The 17,995-nt window shown below is 47.3% G+C and overlaps 1 protein-coding gene across 1 annotated transcript in view; it reads right to left on the reverse strand.

Annotated features, from left to right (window-relative positions):
• SLC29A3 (solute carrier family 29 member 3) overlaps positions 1 to 17,995 on the reverse strand; it is a 125,710-nt gene that overhangs the window by 22,240 nt on the left and 85,475 nt on the right. Inside the window, exon 5 of the mRNA XM_082268011.1 lies at positions 5,410 to 5,572. Coding sequence (XP_082124137.1) covers positions 5,410 to 5,572 — 163 coding nt within the window. The remainder of the gene's footprint in view (positions 1 to 5,409; positions 5,573 to 17,995) is intronic.

The following is a 17,995-nucleotide window of genomic DNA, read 5'->3' on the forward strand; positions in this document are numbered from 1 at the left end:
GGGTCACAGGAGCCAGTCTGAAAAGCCAGACTTTAAAAAAAAAAAAAACACCCCTCAAGAAGGAACTCTTAAACAGCAGCCTACAAAACTTTGCAGCCAAAAGAAGCATCCGCAGATGCCAAAGTATCTACCTTATAGAATTTTGTGAAGGTATGCACCGACGACCAAGTGGCCACCTTGGAAACTTGCGATATTGATGCCCGATAACGGAAGGCCCAAGAAGCACTAAGCACCCGAGTAGACTGCGCCGTGTCTGATCTATCTGGAGATGATAGCCGAAGAAGCGGCCAGCCCTTTTCTTGGTCCATTTGTAACCACAAAAAGCGAGTCTGACCTCTGAAAGGACTCAGTAGCTGTCAGATCCACCCGAATCACAAGAATCACATCGAAGGTATGCAAAGCAACTTCCTTGGAATGAGCCGGCTTGGGACACAAGGAAGGCAACACAATGTCCTCATTCACATGGAAGTCAGACAACTTTGGGCAGGAATGATGGACAGAGAAGAAGAACCACTTTATCCCTATGGACCACTAAATAGAGACTGTGACAGGATAATGCCGCCAATTCCAATACCCTGTGGCCCTAGGTAATAGCCACCAAGAATGTCACCTTCTGGGATAACGTAGACAAGGTATCGCCCGAATATTCTCAAATGGAGGTTTCTGGAGAACCGAAAGCACTAAATTTAAATCCCATGGCGGCAAAAGAGACCATACAGGTGGAGCCACATGTCGAACCCCCTGAATGAAGGTACCAACTAGAGAGTGCATGGCTAGGGGTTGCTGAAAGAAGATTGCCAAGGCAGACACCTGGCCCTTGATGGTACTCAAGGCCAACTTCTGATTAACGCCCCGTTGAAGAAAGGTTAAGATCTGAGCCACAGAAAAGGATCGAGGATGAGCACCAATCGACTTACACCAAGAAATGCATGCTTTCCATGTACTATGGTATATCTTGCTGGAAGACGACCTCCTCGCCTTCACCATAGTAGGGATCACTGATCTAGACAAACCTCTATCCCTTAGAACCTGGCTTTCATTAGCTAAGCCAATTAAACCAGCGACTGTAAAGCAGAATGGTAGATTAGCCCTTGGGACAACTGGTCTTCTCTGAGAGGAAGCCCCCAAGGGACATTTACGGTCACCAGGATGATTGGAAGATTCTCGCTCTTGATTCCTTGCAGGAACTGTGGAAGAAACCTGAGCAGAGGATGATACTGGCCTTACGGTGGCCCTTGGATGCCTGCGGCTTCTGCCAGAGGAACCCGTTATTTCCCCCCAAACTTTGGTATCCTCCTGTGGAGCCAAACCTGCTAAAGGAGCTGCATGTAGGACTGTGCAAACAGAACTGTCTTGAAGGTGGATAGCACCAGACTCGGAACCTGTATGCAAATAGGGAGAGAGAACTATCTGTGTGACAGCAGCCGGTGAATCACGGCCTGTGGTTCCTGAAATTTGTCCAGAGGAAGGACCACCCTGGTCAGAATTAAAATCAGACCTAGGTAATTCAATTCCCTGGACAGGGATAGGGTGGACCTTAGGCAGTTTGGACATTACCTGAACCTTTGCGGGAATAAATCTGAACAAGGAGACTCAGGACCTAAAAAACCTGAAAAGAACAAACTTTGCCCCCCTTTCTGGGTACCTCCAAACAAAACATTTCACGGACCTCCTTGACGCTCACAAAAAAAGTCCATGGGGCCAGAAACCAGCGAAGATGTTCCCTCACCCCAATAATGGGTAAGAGCAGACCTTCATGCTGAAGGGATCTTGTCTGCTGGTCAGGAGAAACTAGCTCTAGGCTTACCAGACCAAGGTTGCTTGGAACCTCCAGGGAAGATTTAAAAGATCTATTGCCCTTATTCTCCGTCCCAGAAGCACAAAATAATTTTCTATGGGCTGAGAAGGTGGGCCCCTGTCTTCTATGAGGCTCCTTCCCTTTCCTTGACTGTGGCAGGAAGGTATTCTTCCCCCACCCCGTGATACCCTTAATGTGGTCATCCAGTGTAGCCCTAAACAGGTGATCGTCTGTTAAATCAATGAGAGCTTTCTTGGATACTTGGTCTGTGGACAAATTCTTAAGCCACAGCATGCACCTAATCACCACTGCTCAAACAGAAAGTTTGGACAGCACAGGAGCAGTATCCAAAGCTGCATCACAAATAAACTGCAGCCCATGGACCAACTGGTCTGCTAAATCAACATAAGCAGCGGGGACCTGCTCACTCCCCAGGCCCTGGCACAAAAGCTTGGCCAATTCGGCTAGGGTCTGAGACACCATGGCTGAGGCAAAGACTGGCCGCAATGCCGAACCAGCCATAGTAAACATGCTGTGCGCCACAGCCTCCGCTTTCATGTCAGCCGAGTCCTTAAAGGACAGGGATTCCTCTCCTGGGATTATGGTTGCTTTATTCAACCTGAAAACAGGAGGGTCCACCACTTGTGAACTAGTCCACTTTTTTAAAAGTGACTCATCAAAAGGGTAACGTACAGCAAAATGTTTGGGGACTACAAAGGGTCATTTTGGTTGTTTCCATTCCCAACAGGAAATAAGGCACATAAGGAAATCCCTTTGGAGTACGAGGTGACTTATGTGTACCATACGACACAGCCACATCCGTGGCTACATCAGCCACGTCCTCCATTTTTAAAAGTCTCGTGCAGTGCAGTGATAAGTGCATCTACCAGCGCTTTTTCATTCGCTGCTGCGACCATGGAGGAATCATCCTCACTATCGGATGGATCTGGGGGTGTGATATTAAGTCCCCCTGGATGAGCCACAGGGGCATCAGGCTCAGAATCAGATGAGACAGACTGAACAGGGGAAGGCGGGGAATGCTTCCTCTTGGGCCTTTGCCCACACGCCACTTCCACCCGGTATACTAAGGACTGCAGGATCACCGTCAGTGCAACCATGGGAAGCTGGGATTCCAAGGGACTTGCCACCTCCATGAGGGGGTCAGTGGGAGAGATGTGACCCTGAAGCTCCATAAGGAAAGGAAGACCTTGCAGTACAAAAACAATCATTTGGCACTACTAAAGGATCCCCTCAAGGCTCAGGGTACCCATCAGCAGAGAGAGAGATAACAGGGACCCCCAAGGACTCACCCTACCCACTGGAGGAGGGCCGAGAATTCAATCCCATTATCATCATGGACGCCATCACTGTTCATATGTCTCGTGCACAGGAAGAGGAATCTGAGGAGGAAGATGAATAGGAGGAGCTTCAGCATCCCCACGAGGCTTCGGTCATCTCCAGCATCTCCTGGACTATGGCCCCCTTGACATCATAGGGCTTCACAAACTTGATCGCCAACCGGAGACCAGCCAGATTAAGGGAAAATTACCCCGTGACATCATCATTGGGCTACACAAACAAGGCTGCCAACCAGAGACTAGCCAGACTAAAGGAAAATAGCCACCATCAGTTACAGACGCTGCAGCATGCTGCCAGGATCTTCCCTGTGCCCTCTGCAATGCTGCACCCTTTGCAAAGGGACCCCCCCCCCCCCCGACGGTAGGACACACGTTTAGGGGAGACCCTGCTGCGCACTCTGCACCAGTCTCTGCACTGGGACCCCCTTGAACTACTGTATACCCACAACAGTAGGGCATGCACCTAGGGGTCTCCTACACTGGGACCCCTCCAGACTACCAGGGTGGACACACTATCCCAGGACTCTTACAGAGTGAGGATAGCCGGGGAGATCCCAAGGGTCTCCGCTGCATCCTCTGCCGTGGGACCCCCACCAGACTCCAGGTCCAGACAGGGGGCAAAGGGGGTGGGGGAAGCCGATCTTACTGAGGAATTCAAGGATGGGAGGAGGGAACCTGCAGGCAGGTCCCACCGCCTCTGGAGGTTACCCGCATCCACCCAAAAAAATGCCAAAAAGGGGAGAGGGGGGACTATACTTACCCTTCCTTGGTGAAGGTAACACTCCAGACAGAATCCTTGCCAATGAAGTAGGGGAGCTGTCAGCCAAGGGACTGCTGTGACTCAGACGCAAGTCCCTGAGGCTATGTCGTGGCCGACCTAGCGCGTAGCTGTGGTCTGCACGCACTTGCTGACCAGACTGGGATGACCACTGGATCTAGATTATCCACCCGTTGCCCAGCCCGGCAGTTGAATTTAGATCCCCCGAGAGAAAAAACAAAAAAGATGTAAGGAAGGAAAAAAAAAATTGCTAGAACCAGAGATCCCAGCTGGGAGCTTAGGTCCTTACTCCTGACTGGACAGATTAAAGTGGGGGGTTATATACCAAGCTGAGGATGACCCATGGGCATAGCCAGGTGTTCTGCCTAATCCCACTCTTGGAGGAGGCAAAATTACCCAGTAGTAATGATTTATGGAGCGCTATGTCCGTTGATGAATGAAAGAGAAAACATTTTTAGGCTTTACAACTTTAAATACTAAATCATGTACAAGGCAAATTAAAATTGCAAATAATTTTTTTGACAGGTTAGTGATTTTATTCATATCAAGCATCCACATTAAGTGATAGCCAGAGCACAGCACTATAAAAATCACCACTGAATTATTACTAGAGAAGGGCTGCCGTAAAGTAGATTAGGTAGGTGTATTTACATTCCTATATAGGGCAAAGTAACTGGTTTCATTGATAGTAGGCACCCTACAGTTCTTGTGCTTACCTACCTACCACTAACACAACAAATGTTCTTGTCTTCCACAGAAAGTGTAATTGCTCTGAAATGCAATGAGGTTGCATATTGCAAAATGTGTAGATTTAAGCAGAATTTAAAGTGATTAGCCTCAGGTGAAACACAGGGATGCAACAAATTATTCTACATAAGGTGAACCAGTTTATCTGCATCTCTCCCTCATCTACAGCCTTTAAAAAAACAAGCATATGAAAAAAAAAAAAATTCCAGCACAAGGAAATATGGGCGGAGATCTGACATATTATACACTGCAGCACATAGAGAGGAGAACGGAGTGTACTCTGAGACCTGAGTAGAGGGAAAGAACACAGTCTCATAAGGAAACATGCACAGCTAAGGCTGTCAACCACTTCTGTGTGCTGGAGGGGAGGCAGGGATGTGTCTAGAGATTCTCTGGTGTTGGGATAACCTGTCAGAAGATACTAATGCAGATAACAGAGGGAAGAGAGAAGTGGTAGAAGTCACACTATATATGGAAGGAAAAGCAACACCCGTTGTGATTCCCCAAGGGACCGAGCAGGCCGTGTACTGGTTTGTGGTGTCTTTCTTACACCAGAGTACAACATGGAAGGGAGTAAGCTGGCAACTAGTTTTTCGGCCTATAGCCTTAGTCATAGCCGCATAGTCACACTATGTGCTTTGGACTGAGGCTAGTACACACTATAGAGGGATATGCTCTGTTCAATTTTCATAACAAAGGTTTACAAACACGTTAATCTAAAATCTTACTTGGAATACGCAATTCTTGGAAGGAGCAGGTAGGCTGCAATGCAGAGAAGGAGAAAGACGTCTGCAGTGAGGAAATATGCAAGAGCACTGTCTGTTACATTAGAAGCTATTGTAAGGTCCAAAATGGCTGCCAGTGCACTAATTGTACCACCCATGGCCTGGCCTGCAAAAGAGAAAAAAGTAATGATATTAGAAAATAAATATTCTGACTGGTTTAACGTTTTATGGTTACAATGGCTACAGAAATGCCTTTAAGTCTATCCAAACAAAAGCATATGTTCAGACCCAATAAGAAAGCATTCCAGTATTCTTTACATTTTCTTGTAGTTAATGGTTTTTAAGCAATACTCAGGGCTAATGGCCCAGGTCACATGTAATCTAACCACTGCATGTAAAGCCCCGTACACATAATCAGACTATCGTACAAATAATACCGCTTTCGACACGATCGTACGATAATCTGATCATTAGTACACAGCTTTCGTCTGAAATTTTCCAAAGGGACAAACCTGAAAAATGTTCTCACACGATTTTTGTTTAATCAGTACAGTTTTCGTCCAGAAATACAATAAAAATATATTACATCAATTCCGAATTCTTTTTTCGGTTATATGAGAATTTTCATACTTTAGTAACCTATTCGTTTTGGATATGGAGACCAGCATGCAAAACAAAATGAACGATCATTCGTCCGATAATCTCATTGTGTGTACTAGGCTTCAAAGTCTAAATGTGAAGTGTTGCTTGTACCAGAAATGCTCCTCTTATCTTATCCATAGTGGCCTATAGTCTTTACTAAACAAACTACACATCAGCTTAGGTGTGCTTTATTTTCAAATAAGAGATCTTCATTCATGGTTCCTCCACCAATCTCAAAGCTTTAGTTTAATGTATTTTTTTTTAATCAGCACCAGGGACGGTTACTTACAATGAATAAAAAAAAAGTCCCTTGTCTTGGTGGCTACAGTGTTGCTTGAAGTCTACAGTCCTCTACCCCCGTCAGTCCTCTACCCCCTGGATACTCCTGCAGCTGTGATGTTCTGGTGCTATAGGGCAGTGGTCCTCAACTCCGGTCCTCAGGGCCCACTAACAGGCCAGATTTTAAGTATTACCTTGGGGAGATGCAGACTAGAGTACTGCAATCACTGAGCAGCAAATGATATCACCTGGGATGTATTTCAGTTATCTTGCAAACCTGGCCTGTTAGTGGGTCCTGTAGGCCAGCGTTGAGGACCACTGCTATAGGGGGTGCTCCATTCACAGAAGCTGTACTATGGATTCCCACAATGAAAAGTGCTATGAATAGAGGATGGGCGAATGAATGAAAGTCTGCCTCCCCCATTTATAGTCATGGACAATTGCGCTAAAACATACGTAAATATTGTCTCTAAGGGAATGTTGATCTCCAGGATTCCTCTCAGAGGTCACCGGTTCCTTCTGCTGACCTCCATGTTACTACAAGGGACAGCGCAGTAGTGATGACATCAGTAGAAGAAGGAACCACTGAGTGCAGCAGGAGCTATAGGGAGCGTTGATTTCCCAAGCAGCTTTCAGGGGACAGTTCTTTTTTATTAAAGCAGCATTCAATGGCACAGCTGGCAGGGGAGGTAAGAATGTTGTTTCTTCTTTACTAGTATGTACTGAACTTACATGATGGGGTCTCTTAAAGAAGAATTCCAGGAAAAAATGTTTTCCCATGCAGTGGGGCTATGCCTGCACTGCATGGGTTAAAAGGGATTGTAAAGGTTTTTTTTTTTTTTTAAATAATACACATCATATTATCCTGCTCTGTGCGATGGGGTCCCCTGCAGGTGCTCCTGGCTCCTCACCCGTTGAGTGTCCCCACACAAAGCCATTTCCTATGGGGGCACTTGTGTGTTCTCGATCACAAGCCAGGCTGCTAGCATCTTTTTAGACATACAGCTCAGCTCGGCCCGCCCCCTACTCTCTACCGAGAGGCTCTGATTGACAGCAGCAGGAGCCAAATGCTCCCGCTGCACTCATTAGCAGGGATCAGGGAGAAGAGCTGATGCAGATGTGAAAAGCGCTGGATCCAGATTGGGTTCAGGTGAGTATTTAGGGGGGGCTGTGCTACCATCAAAAGGTTTTTTACCTTAATACCGGGAATGCATTAAGATAAAAAAAACTTTTACCTTTACAACCACTTCAACTGTTCCTTTTTTCCTAGCATTGAGGCGAGCCGAGACATACTTGACGAACCTCCCAGCAGAAGATCGGTCCCAGCCGCTCCTGACCCCAAACCCCCCCCCCCCCCCACGGTCTTGTGGTCTTGTGCGGTGAACAGTTCCTGACGTCATAGACCAGAACTGGACAAGAGGATAGCAGGAACAGTCCACTGCTGGACATAGGGGAGTGCCATTTTCCAGAGGATCGAAGGATCAGGTAAGTATAAGCTTTCTGTGCACCCCTGGAGAAAAACGAGAAGTTAACCCATGCAGTGCGGGCACAGCCCCACTGCTTGGGATTTTTTTTTCCCTGGAGGTTTTGGCCCCTTTTACACGGGCGCCTCTGTGCAATGGATTCCGCTTGCTTAGCGGGGGATCTCTCCACTGATTCCATTGAGCAGGAGAATGACACGTTCTTTCCACCCCGCTGTGCAGAGCGGACACAGACACAGTCCTGCTCTCCTCTATGTGGAAATTCAATGGAAATGGTCTGTTTTCATAGACGATCCGTCTGGATTTTGCAGGCAGAATCAGATTGGATAGTGGTGGATGTTAACAGATGTGTCCGCTGACATCCGCCATAGGGGAGACTGCAAGGTCCGATCTGGTCCACCTGACAAACCTCTGACTGTTTTAATAGACCATGTAGAAACTCACTTCTTTGGTATACCGGTAATGCATATATCTTTCTTTTCTTTCTTGCAAATTCCTTCATCAAGCAGTCTTGAACTTGTGCAGTATTTGTTTTACAGATATGAGCTTTGGGATTAGTAATGAGAACTCAAAGACCCAGACTGTTTTTCTTTAGCACAGCAGTTAATTACAACTAATTAGACCTAATTCTACTGAATACAATACCTGTAAGTAAAAGGGCTTCTTATTCCAGTACTTTGAGCAATACAATGGCGGTGAATTAGTAAGACTTTGTGTTGAAGGACTCTTATTCTCCGAAGTCTAATTTTTCCTGTTCATTAGGCTTTGTCAATATTCTGACACAGGTGGTTGTGAACAAAGCAGAAATCATGCTCACTAAATATGTTTTATTAGGTCTGTCCATTTTTGTTTAGTTATTATGATCGTTAGCTTGGAGAATGAGATTGGTTTATTTGGACTTGGATTGTTGAAATATGTAGTTTACGACAAGCAGATTGTATGCGTGATAACTGAGCACCACTGTAAACCTTACCATACGCAGGTAGAATTTCATTTAAAATTATTTGTTTTTAGGAATACTTGCTTGATATACTAATTATTATTAGTGTCAAATCGATATTTGTATTCAACTGCTTTAATGAGAAAATCTGAAAGAGCAGGATAGATAATTTTTCTAAAATAAATTTCTAACAGTGTATTCGAGTACTGAATCACTCCATTGCCACATCCATAATTACAGTATGAAAAACAGAAAAACTGACTTTAAAGGCAAATCTGGACCACACAATTTATTTAAAAAGTCTGTATTTTATTTGTACATAGAAAAACATAGAAGGTGACATAAATGGACACAATTAAAAAACGTGTGTACACATCTGTGCAATATTCGACCCATCATGGCCAGATACTAACAAAATGGTATTACATATTAGCGGGTAAGTGAGCCCCTGTGCCTTTAAAGTCTGAACCAAAGGGTGTTTTTTCGAACAATGTATGTGGTTTTCATTTGGGTAAGTCTATTATTTCCAAAATCAAATGTTAAAAGCAAATGAAATTTGAAGTATTTTTCAGGTCACCGAATGTACTAGGAATTTTCATACAAATATTTGAACAAATGTTTGTTCTAAAATCTACTAGTTAATAACCAGCTTAAATTATGTTTTTTCAGATAAAAACAAAGACAGAAGATCCTATTTCTTTTTTTATACCTAGCTCCGACTGGCTACACAATTTGAGGAATCTGGATTGAGGAGCACCACCTTGAAATATGTCTCCTGTGTAAGAATTCATGCACAACGGCATTTGTTAAACCAGCAAGGTTTAAAGTGGTTGTAAAGTCAGGATAATAAAAAAAACTGCCATCCCCTCAGTTTTATCAAGATCTAAAGTACTGCGTGTGTGTTTTTTTTTAAGTTCTAATCCTAAATACCTTCTCTCACAGAATTGATGTGCAGTCACAGTATTGATGTGCAATCACCTGACCTTCCTCTGCTCTTCCTCCCCGATCTAAGGAATGCGCAGGGAGGGGCTGCGATAAGCCTCTGACATCACATGACCGCACATCGGTGCAGTGAGAAGGTATTTCGGATTAAAATTAAAAAAACAAAAAAACTGACACACAGTACTTTAGATCTTAATAAAACAAAAGGGGAGGCAGTAAATTATAAATGGTATTTGCAAGCCACAGGGAAGAGCAGTAGAGCCTATCCCCTGAAAGGCTTCGAAACCGACAGGCAGGGAGGGAGGGAGGCAGAGACTCAGAGCAGACAGCAGGATGATGGAGGCACGTAAATGGACCACGGTAATCAGGGATCAGCAGCCATTATTATCATAGTCAGCACACACAGGGGGACACAGGGACAGACAGGATCAACCAGGCTTTTTACAGCTTACAGAGGGACAGGTTAGACAGCACAAGCGATGTGCTGTTTAACCTGTTATAAGGAAACAGGGTACCTTTTTTTTTTATTTGTTTATTTTTTTAGGGTTACAACCACTTTAAGGTTATGAGGTTAGGTTAACTTTAAGGACTAGATTTGAAGACTGCAGTTCAAGGCTTTGAGGTAGATTTCTACTAAAGATTAGGTATAGGGGGCAGGTTTGGACTCGATTTGGAGACTCCAGTTCAAGGCTTTGAGGTAGATTTCTACTAAAGATTAGGTATAGGGGGCAGGTTTGGACTAGATTTGGAGACTCCAGTTCAAGGCTTTGAGGTAGATTTCTACTAAAGATTTGGTATAGGGGGCAGGTTTGGTTATTAGGTGTAGAGGCTAGGTTACGTAAAGGTTTAATAGTTGGGTTTGGATAGGTGTTATGGTTGGTTTGGGTTAAAAGCATATTAGTAATTGGTAAAGTGGAACTTCACTCTCCCAATCAAAATCGATTATGTTTATGCTGCTACCATTAATCAATGGATATGAAAGTATATCATATACGCGTGTTTAAACTTTTTTTTTTTTTTTTTACATTTCTTAAGTTACTTCCTGGTTTCTTGCCCAGGCAAATTATGTCTTACACCCCTGGAGTCTTTAGGAGGGGAGGAGAAGAGGAGGGGTTTTCTCTGCTAAAAACACTCCCCTGCATGTATGCTTGAGTTAAGGGCAGGTGGATTCCAGGAAGTAAATGCTACAAGAAAAATGGGCCCTTACTCAAGCTGGATATGGCAAGAATTGCTAGGAGGCGTGTTTTTTAAAGTGATTTCTCAACAGAATAAAGCATGGAGACATGGATGGAAGGGTGAGTTTAATCTGAATAATTAATAAAAGTACATTTAAATAGTGTTTTTTGTTTGTGGTGCTCAGATGCTCAGAAATTATATTTCCATAATATATGCATGTAAATTACACTGGCGTCAAACAATTCTGCACTCAAAAGTACCATATCCAATTTATACGGTCACAGTCACCCCCCCCCCCCCTCCCCACATTCCACCCGCTCCTCACCACAATGCACATGCAGTGAGATTTCCCCTCATTTCCTGTTTCCCTTTACTTGCAACCATAGTGACAATGGTCACCAGGTCATAAGAGAAGGCTTTGAGCCCAATTCAGGAATTCAAGGCAAGTAAAACAAGCTGTCATTGTGGATAGAGTTTAATGGAGGTCAATCATGTGTTATGGGGCTGTGACAAACTGCATGAGAATTTGTTAAGAAAGTTCTTCATTTAAACAGTATATGGGTTCCATGTTTCTACATTATGACATTTCTAGTGATTCTTTTCTAGCAATCATTTAAAAAAATGCTCACAGTGTGGGGTAAAAATTAAGTGCGCTACAAATCTAAAACAAATGCACCGAATGTCCCATTTCTTTCCTAAGGGAGACATTTGCAAATAATAAATAACATGAGTTTCTGTTTACTTGACAAATGTTCAGAGCAAAAGGAAACACAGAGAAAAACACCAGCATATAACATCCTGCAGGGGACTCATTATTCATTGCAATGTATTACTAACTTATCAAATATGCAAATTAAGCAGATCCCAGGCAAGTGTGTCATTAAAGAAACACAGATGACTGCTAGGACACGCAGGCCGATGGCTGGGCCAGTTTCTGTCTAGTGAAGATTTACCATTGTCAGATGGGTTTCTTGGTTATGGTGTTTTTTAAATTATGAGCATTCTGAATGAAACTCTTTGACAAGTCTATATTAAGTACAGTGGAGAAAATAATTATTTGACCCCCTGCAGATTTTGTAAGTTTGCCCACTTACAAAGAAATGAAGGGTCTATAATTTTTATCATATGTGTATTTTAATATCAACCAAAAATCCAGAAAAAACACATAAAACAAATGCTATAAACTGAGTTGCAGTTTAGTGATTACAATAAATATTTGATCTCCAAGCAAAACATGACTAACTACTTGGTGGAGAAATCTTTGTTGGCAAGCACAGAGGTAAGACGTTTCTTGTAGTTGGTGACCAGGTTTGCACACATCTCAGGATGGATTTTGGTCCACGTCGTGTTTGGAGGAAGAAATAGGCTGACTATGACACTGAGAACACAATCCATACAGTCAAGCAGGGTGGTGGAAACATTATACTTTCCGGCTGCTTCTCTGCTAAAGGTACAGACCGACTTTGTCGAGTTGAGGAGTACAATGGATGGGGCCATGTATTGTAAAATCTCGGATGAGAGCCTTCTTCCCTCAGGCAGAACACTGAAGACAGGTCATAGATGGGCATGACAATGACCCAAAACATACTGCCAAGGCAACAAATGGGTGGCTCAAGAAGAAGCACATTAAGGTCATGAAGAGGGCCTAGCCAGCCTCCAAACCTTAATCCTATAGAAAATTTATGGAAGAAGCTGAAACTTCGAGTTGCCAAGCGACAGCCAAGAAACCTTAAGGATTCAGAAAAGATTTGGAAAGAAAAGTGAACCAAAATCCCTATTGAGATGCATGCATGTGCAGACCTGGCCACTTACTACAAGAAACGTCTTACCTCTGTGCTTGCCAACAAGGGTGTCATGGTCTTACCTTCTTGCTGTTCTCCTTCATTTGACATGTGCTGGCGGCCATCTTGGTTTCTGGGTTTCTTGTAGCCTCCCACCCTGCGGCTCCTCCTTCCCACTGGGAGGAGCTGGATGCCTAGCTCATATATATATAGGAGGTCTGTGGCTTCAGTTCCCTGCTTGGTCCTCCTGTGTTCACATGCTTCTAAGACTGCTGCTGCTTCTGGTTCCTGTTCCTGGCTTCGTCTGACTACCCTGCTGGTTCCTGATCCTGGCTTCGTCTGACTACCCTGCTGGTTCCTGATCCTGGCTTCGTCTGACTACCCTGCTGGTTCCTGACCCCTGGCTTCGCAAAAGACTCTGCATCAGTTTCGCCATCCGTTTGGACTTTTGCTTTACAGCTTGTTTTTCAATAAAGCTTTCTTATTTTCACTTATCTGTTGTTGTACGTCTGGTTCATGGTTCCGTGACATTAGGACCAAGCCATGAATTCTGACGGTACAGGGCCATCCTCGCTACCCACGCTGGTTGCCAGACTTGATCAGCAGGATCACCTGTTGGGTCGGTTCGCCGTGGCGTTGCAAACCCTGCTTGAACGCACGGTACCACAGGCCATGAATTCTGACGGTACAGGGCCATCCTCACTACCCTCGCTGGTTGCCAGACTTGATCAGCAGGATCACCTGTTGGGTCAGTTCGCCGTGGCGTTGCAAACCCTGCTTGAACGCACGGCTCATTTCGCTCCCGTTGCCGATGGGTCGGTTGTCGCTCCTGGGCCCGCTCCTACTGCCGCTCCGGTTGTTGCGCCAGAGTCTACCCCGACACCTGTTGTTGCGCCTGCGGTGTTTCGGGGTATGTCCGGTTCTGCCCCCCTTCCACAGCGCTTTGGGGGAGAGCCAACTCAGTGCCGAGGTTTCCTTAACCAGGTGGGCATTTATTTCGAGTTGCTGCCACATGCCTTTCCTACTGAGAGATCAAAGGTGGGCTTCTTAATCTCGCTGCTCTCGGACAAGGCCTTGGCCTGGGCCAGCCCTTTATGGGAGAACAACAATCCGGTGGTTGCCGAGTTTTCCGGTTTTGTTGCTTCTCTTCGGAAGGTATTCGATGTGCCGGCTCGTGCTGCCTCTGCTGCGAAGCTCCTTATGTCCATCAGACAGGGTTCACAATCCGTAGCTGAATACGCCATTGAGTTTCGTACACCTGGCAGCAGAGGTGGGCTGGAATAATGAGGCTCTGGTCGCTGCTTTCTCTCATGGTCTCTCGGATGCCTTGAAGGATGAGGTTGCAGCTAAGGACCTACCAGTGGAGCTCGAGTCTCTTATTTCTTTCCTGATTTTGATTGACACCAGACTCAGGGAGAGACCTTCCTTTAAGGAGAGTCTGCGGAGGCCTCCTAACAGATTGGTGCCTACCTTTGTTGTCCCACCCGTGCCTCCCTCTCCTCCCACGCCTCCTGGGGATGACTTGTCTGGGGGTGAACCCATGCTGCTGGGGTTTGCTCGCCTGTCCGAGGGGGAGAGGGTACTCCGGAGACGCGAGGGCCAATGCATGTACTGTGGTCTCGGTGGGCATTTTCGGTTGGCATGTCCGAACCGTCCGGGAAACGCTCGCACCTGAGATCCTGTCGGGGGCAGATCTTGGGTGGAGTCTCCTCGTCCCCGGTTTCCCGTGTTGACAAACCACTGATCACTGTTGTCCTCTCCTGGGTCGGGGGCTCGGTGACGACCCAGGCGTTGGTGGACTCTGGTGCTGGTGGTTTGTTCATTGATAGTGTGTTCGCTGCCGCCAATTCCATTCCTCTGCAGGCTCGAGGTTCTCCTCTGGCTCTTGAGGCGATAGACGGCAGACCCCTTCTGCCGCCACACGTGACTCATGAGACCCTTCCAGTGGGGTTAGCCATTGGTGCCGTCCACAGAGAGTCGGTCTGCTTCCAGGTTATTTCGTCTCCACACTACTCGGTGGTCTTGGGGTACCCCTGGCTCCAGAAGCATAATCCGATTTTCGATTGAAGATTGGCCGAGATCCTCTCGTGGTCATCGCAGTGTGGGGCTAGTTGCATCCATGGGCCTGTCAAGTTGCTGTGTACTTCCTCGGACTCTCTGTTGCCCCCTGAATACGAGGAGTACCGGGATGTATTCGATAAGGTGCGCGCGGTTGCCCTACCTCCGCACCGCCCATACGATTGTGCCATCGAGTTAAAATCTGGTGCCGTTCCTCCTCGTGGCAAAGTCTATCCACTGTCGGTAGCGGAGAATGAGGCCATGGAGGAGTACGTGAGGGAGGCGCTTTCACGCGGACACATTCGCAAATCCTCGTCCCCGGCAGGGGCTGGATTTTTCTTTGTGAAAAAGAAGGGCGGTGAGTTGAGGCCTTGCATCGATTACAGGGGTCTCAATCGCATCACGATCAAGAACGCTTACCCGATACCCTTGATTTCCGAGCTGTTCGATCGCCTTAAAGGGGCCACAGTCTTTACCAAACTCGACCTGAGGGCGGCATATAACCTCGTAAGGATCAAGGCGGGCGATGAGTGGAAGACCGCGTTTAACACCAGGACCGGTCATTATGAATCCTTGGTTATGCCCTTTGGGCTGTGCAATGCGCCCGCAGTCTTTCAGGAATTCATCAACGATGTTTTCCGTGACCTGTTGCAGCAGTGTGTGGTGGTCTATTTGGATGACATCTTGGTATATTCTGAGTCCATGGAGACCCACATTCTGGATGTCAAACGAGTGTTGCAACGGTTACGAGAGAACAAGCTGTTTGGTAAGCTTGAGAAATGCGAATTTCACCGATCCCAGGTAACCTTCTTAGGTTACATCATTTCCGCTGAGGGGTTCTCCATGGATCCTGAGAAGGTTTCGGCTGTCTTACAGTGGCCCCAGCCCAGTGGTCTTCGCTCCCTGCAGCGCTTTTTGGGCTTCGCCAATTATTATCGGAAGTTCATCAGGGACTTTTCCATGCTAGCCAAGCCTCTCACGGATCTGACCAGGAAGGGCAGTAATTCCCAGGTCTGGCCGCCCGAGGCCATCCGAGCTTTTGAGGCTCTAAAGTCCGCCTTTGTGTCAGCTCCGATTCTGTCGCATCCCAACCCTGGGTTGCCCTTTGTCCTCGAGGTGGACGCGTCTGAGACGGGAGTAGGCGCCCTTCTGTCTCAGCGTAGAACACCAGAGGGTCCTCTGCTTCCTTGTGGGTTTTACTCCCGGAAACTGTCTTCCGCGGAGTGCAACTACCAGATTGGTGACAGGGAGTTATTGGCCATCGTGCAGGCTCTTAAAGAATGGAGGCACTTGCTCGAGGGTTCGGTGGTTCCGGTCCTCATCCTGACGGACCACAAGAATCTGACCTACCTCTCTGAGGCCAAGAGATTGACACCACGTCAGGACAGATGGGCTCTGTTCTTGTCACGTTTTAATTACGTGGTCTCCTACCTACCCGGTTCCAAGAACATCAGGGCGGATGCCTTATCACAGCAGTACTCTGACCTGTCCAGGGAGGAGTCGATTCCGACTTCGGTCATACCTCCGAATCAGATCCTGGCCGCCATTCGCACCAGCCTGACCTCTCCCCTGGGTGAGCAGATTTTGGCGGCTCAATCTGGTGCTCCCTCTGGGAGACCCAACGGCAGATGTTTTGTGCCTGAGGAGTTGCGCACTCGGTTGTTGCGAACCTACCATAACTCCAAGACCGCGGGGCATCCTGGAAAGAATCAGCTGTCCTGGGCTGTTTCACGTCTGTTCTGGTGGCCTTCCCTACGTTCCGACATCGCCGTATATGTAGCGGCATGCTCCGTTTGTGCCCAGAGTAAGTCTCCTCGGCACCTTCCGTTGGGCCTTCTGCAACCCTTAGCCACCGGGGAGCGCCCATGGTCACACCTGGGGATGGATTTCATTGTGGACCTCCCTGCATCCCGAGGCCATACGGTCATTCTCATGATTGTGGATCGGTTTTCCAAAATGTGCCACTGTGTTCCTCTCAAGAAGTTACCCTCTGCACAGGAGTTGGCCACGATTTTTGCCAGGGAGGTCTTCCGGTTGCACGGTTTGCCCAAGGAGATTGTGTCGGATCGGGGGAGTCAGTTTGTGTCCAGGTTCTGGCGCGCCTTTTGCTCCCAGTTGGGGATTCATCTCTCCTTCTCCTCGGCCTACCACCCTCAGTCCAATGGGGCCGCAGAACGATCCAATCAGGCCTTGGAGCAATTCCTTCGTTGCTATGTCTCCGATCACCAAGACAATTGGGTTGACCTCCTGCCTTGGGCTGAGTTTGCCAGGAACACGGCGGTGAACTCTTCCTCTGGGACGTCTCCCTTCATGGCCAACTATGGGTTCCAACCTGCCGTGTTACCGGAGGTATTCTCTCCCCAGGATATTCCGGCTGTGGAGGATCACCTTTTCGTCCTACGTGCTTCTTGGGTACAGATCCAGAGGTCCCTTGAGGTCTCTGCGCAGCGCCAGAGACTCCAGGCTGATCGCAGACGAGCGCCTGCTCCTTCCTACCAGGCCGGAGACCGTGTATGGTTGTCCACCCGCAACCTCAACCTTCGAGTGCCCACTCCCAAGCTGGCGCCTCGCTTTGTTGGTCCCTTCCGAGTGCTTCGCAGGGTAAACCCGGTAGCCTATGCCCTTGCGCTTCCTCCTGGCATGCGGATCTCCAACGTGTTTCATGTCTCCCTGTTGAAGCCACTGGTGTGTAATCGTTTCACTTCCTCGGTTCCTCGGCCTCGTCCGGTCCGAGTGGGCAATCGTGAGGAGTATGAGGTGAGCAATATCCTGGACTCACGCCTGGTCCGCGGTCGGGTGCAGTTTTTGGTTCATTGGCGTGGTTATGGTCCAGAGGAGCGTTCCTGGGTTCCCTCCGCAGATGTCCATGCTCCTGCCTTGCTCCGAGCCTTCCACGCACGCTTCCCTCAGAAACCGTTCTTTACTCCGCGGAGGAGGGGCCCTTGAGGGGGAGGTACTGTCATGGTCTTACCTTCTTGCTGTTCTCCTTCGTTTGACATGTGCTGGCGGCCATCTTGGTTTCTGGGTTTCTTGTAGCCTCCCACCCTGCGGCTCCTCCTTCCCACTGGGAGGAGCTGGATGCCTAGCTCATATATATATAGGAGGTCTGTGGCTTCAGTTCCCTGCTTGGTCCTCCTGTGTTCACATGCTTCTAAGACTGCTGCTGCTTCTGGTTCCTGTTCCTGGCTTCGTCTGACTACCCTGCTGGTTCCTGATCCTGGCTTCGTCTGACTACCCTGCTGGTTCCTGATCCTGGCTTCGTCTGACTACCCTGCTGGTTCCTGACCCCT

The sequence above is a fragment of the Pelophylax lessonae genome (genome assembly GCF_965119305.1).
Source record: "Pelophylax lessonae genome assembly, chromosome: 9".
NCBI classification, from domain to species: domain Eukaryota; kingdom Metazoa; phylum Chordata; class Amphibia; order Anura; family Ranidae; genus Pelophylax; species Pelophylax lessonae.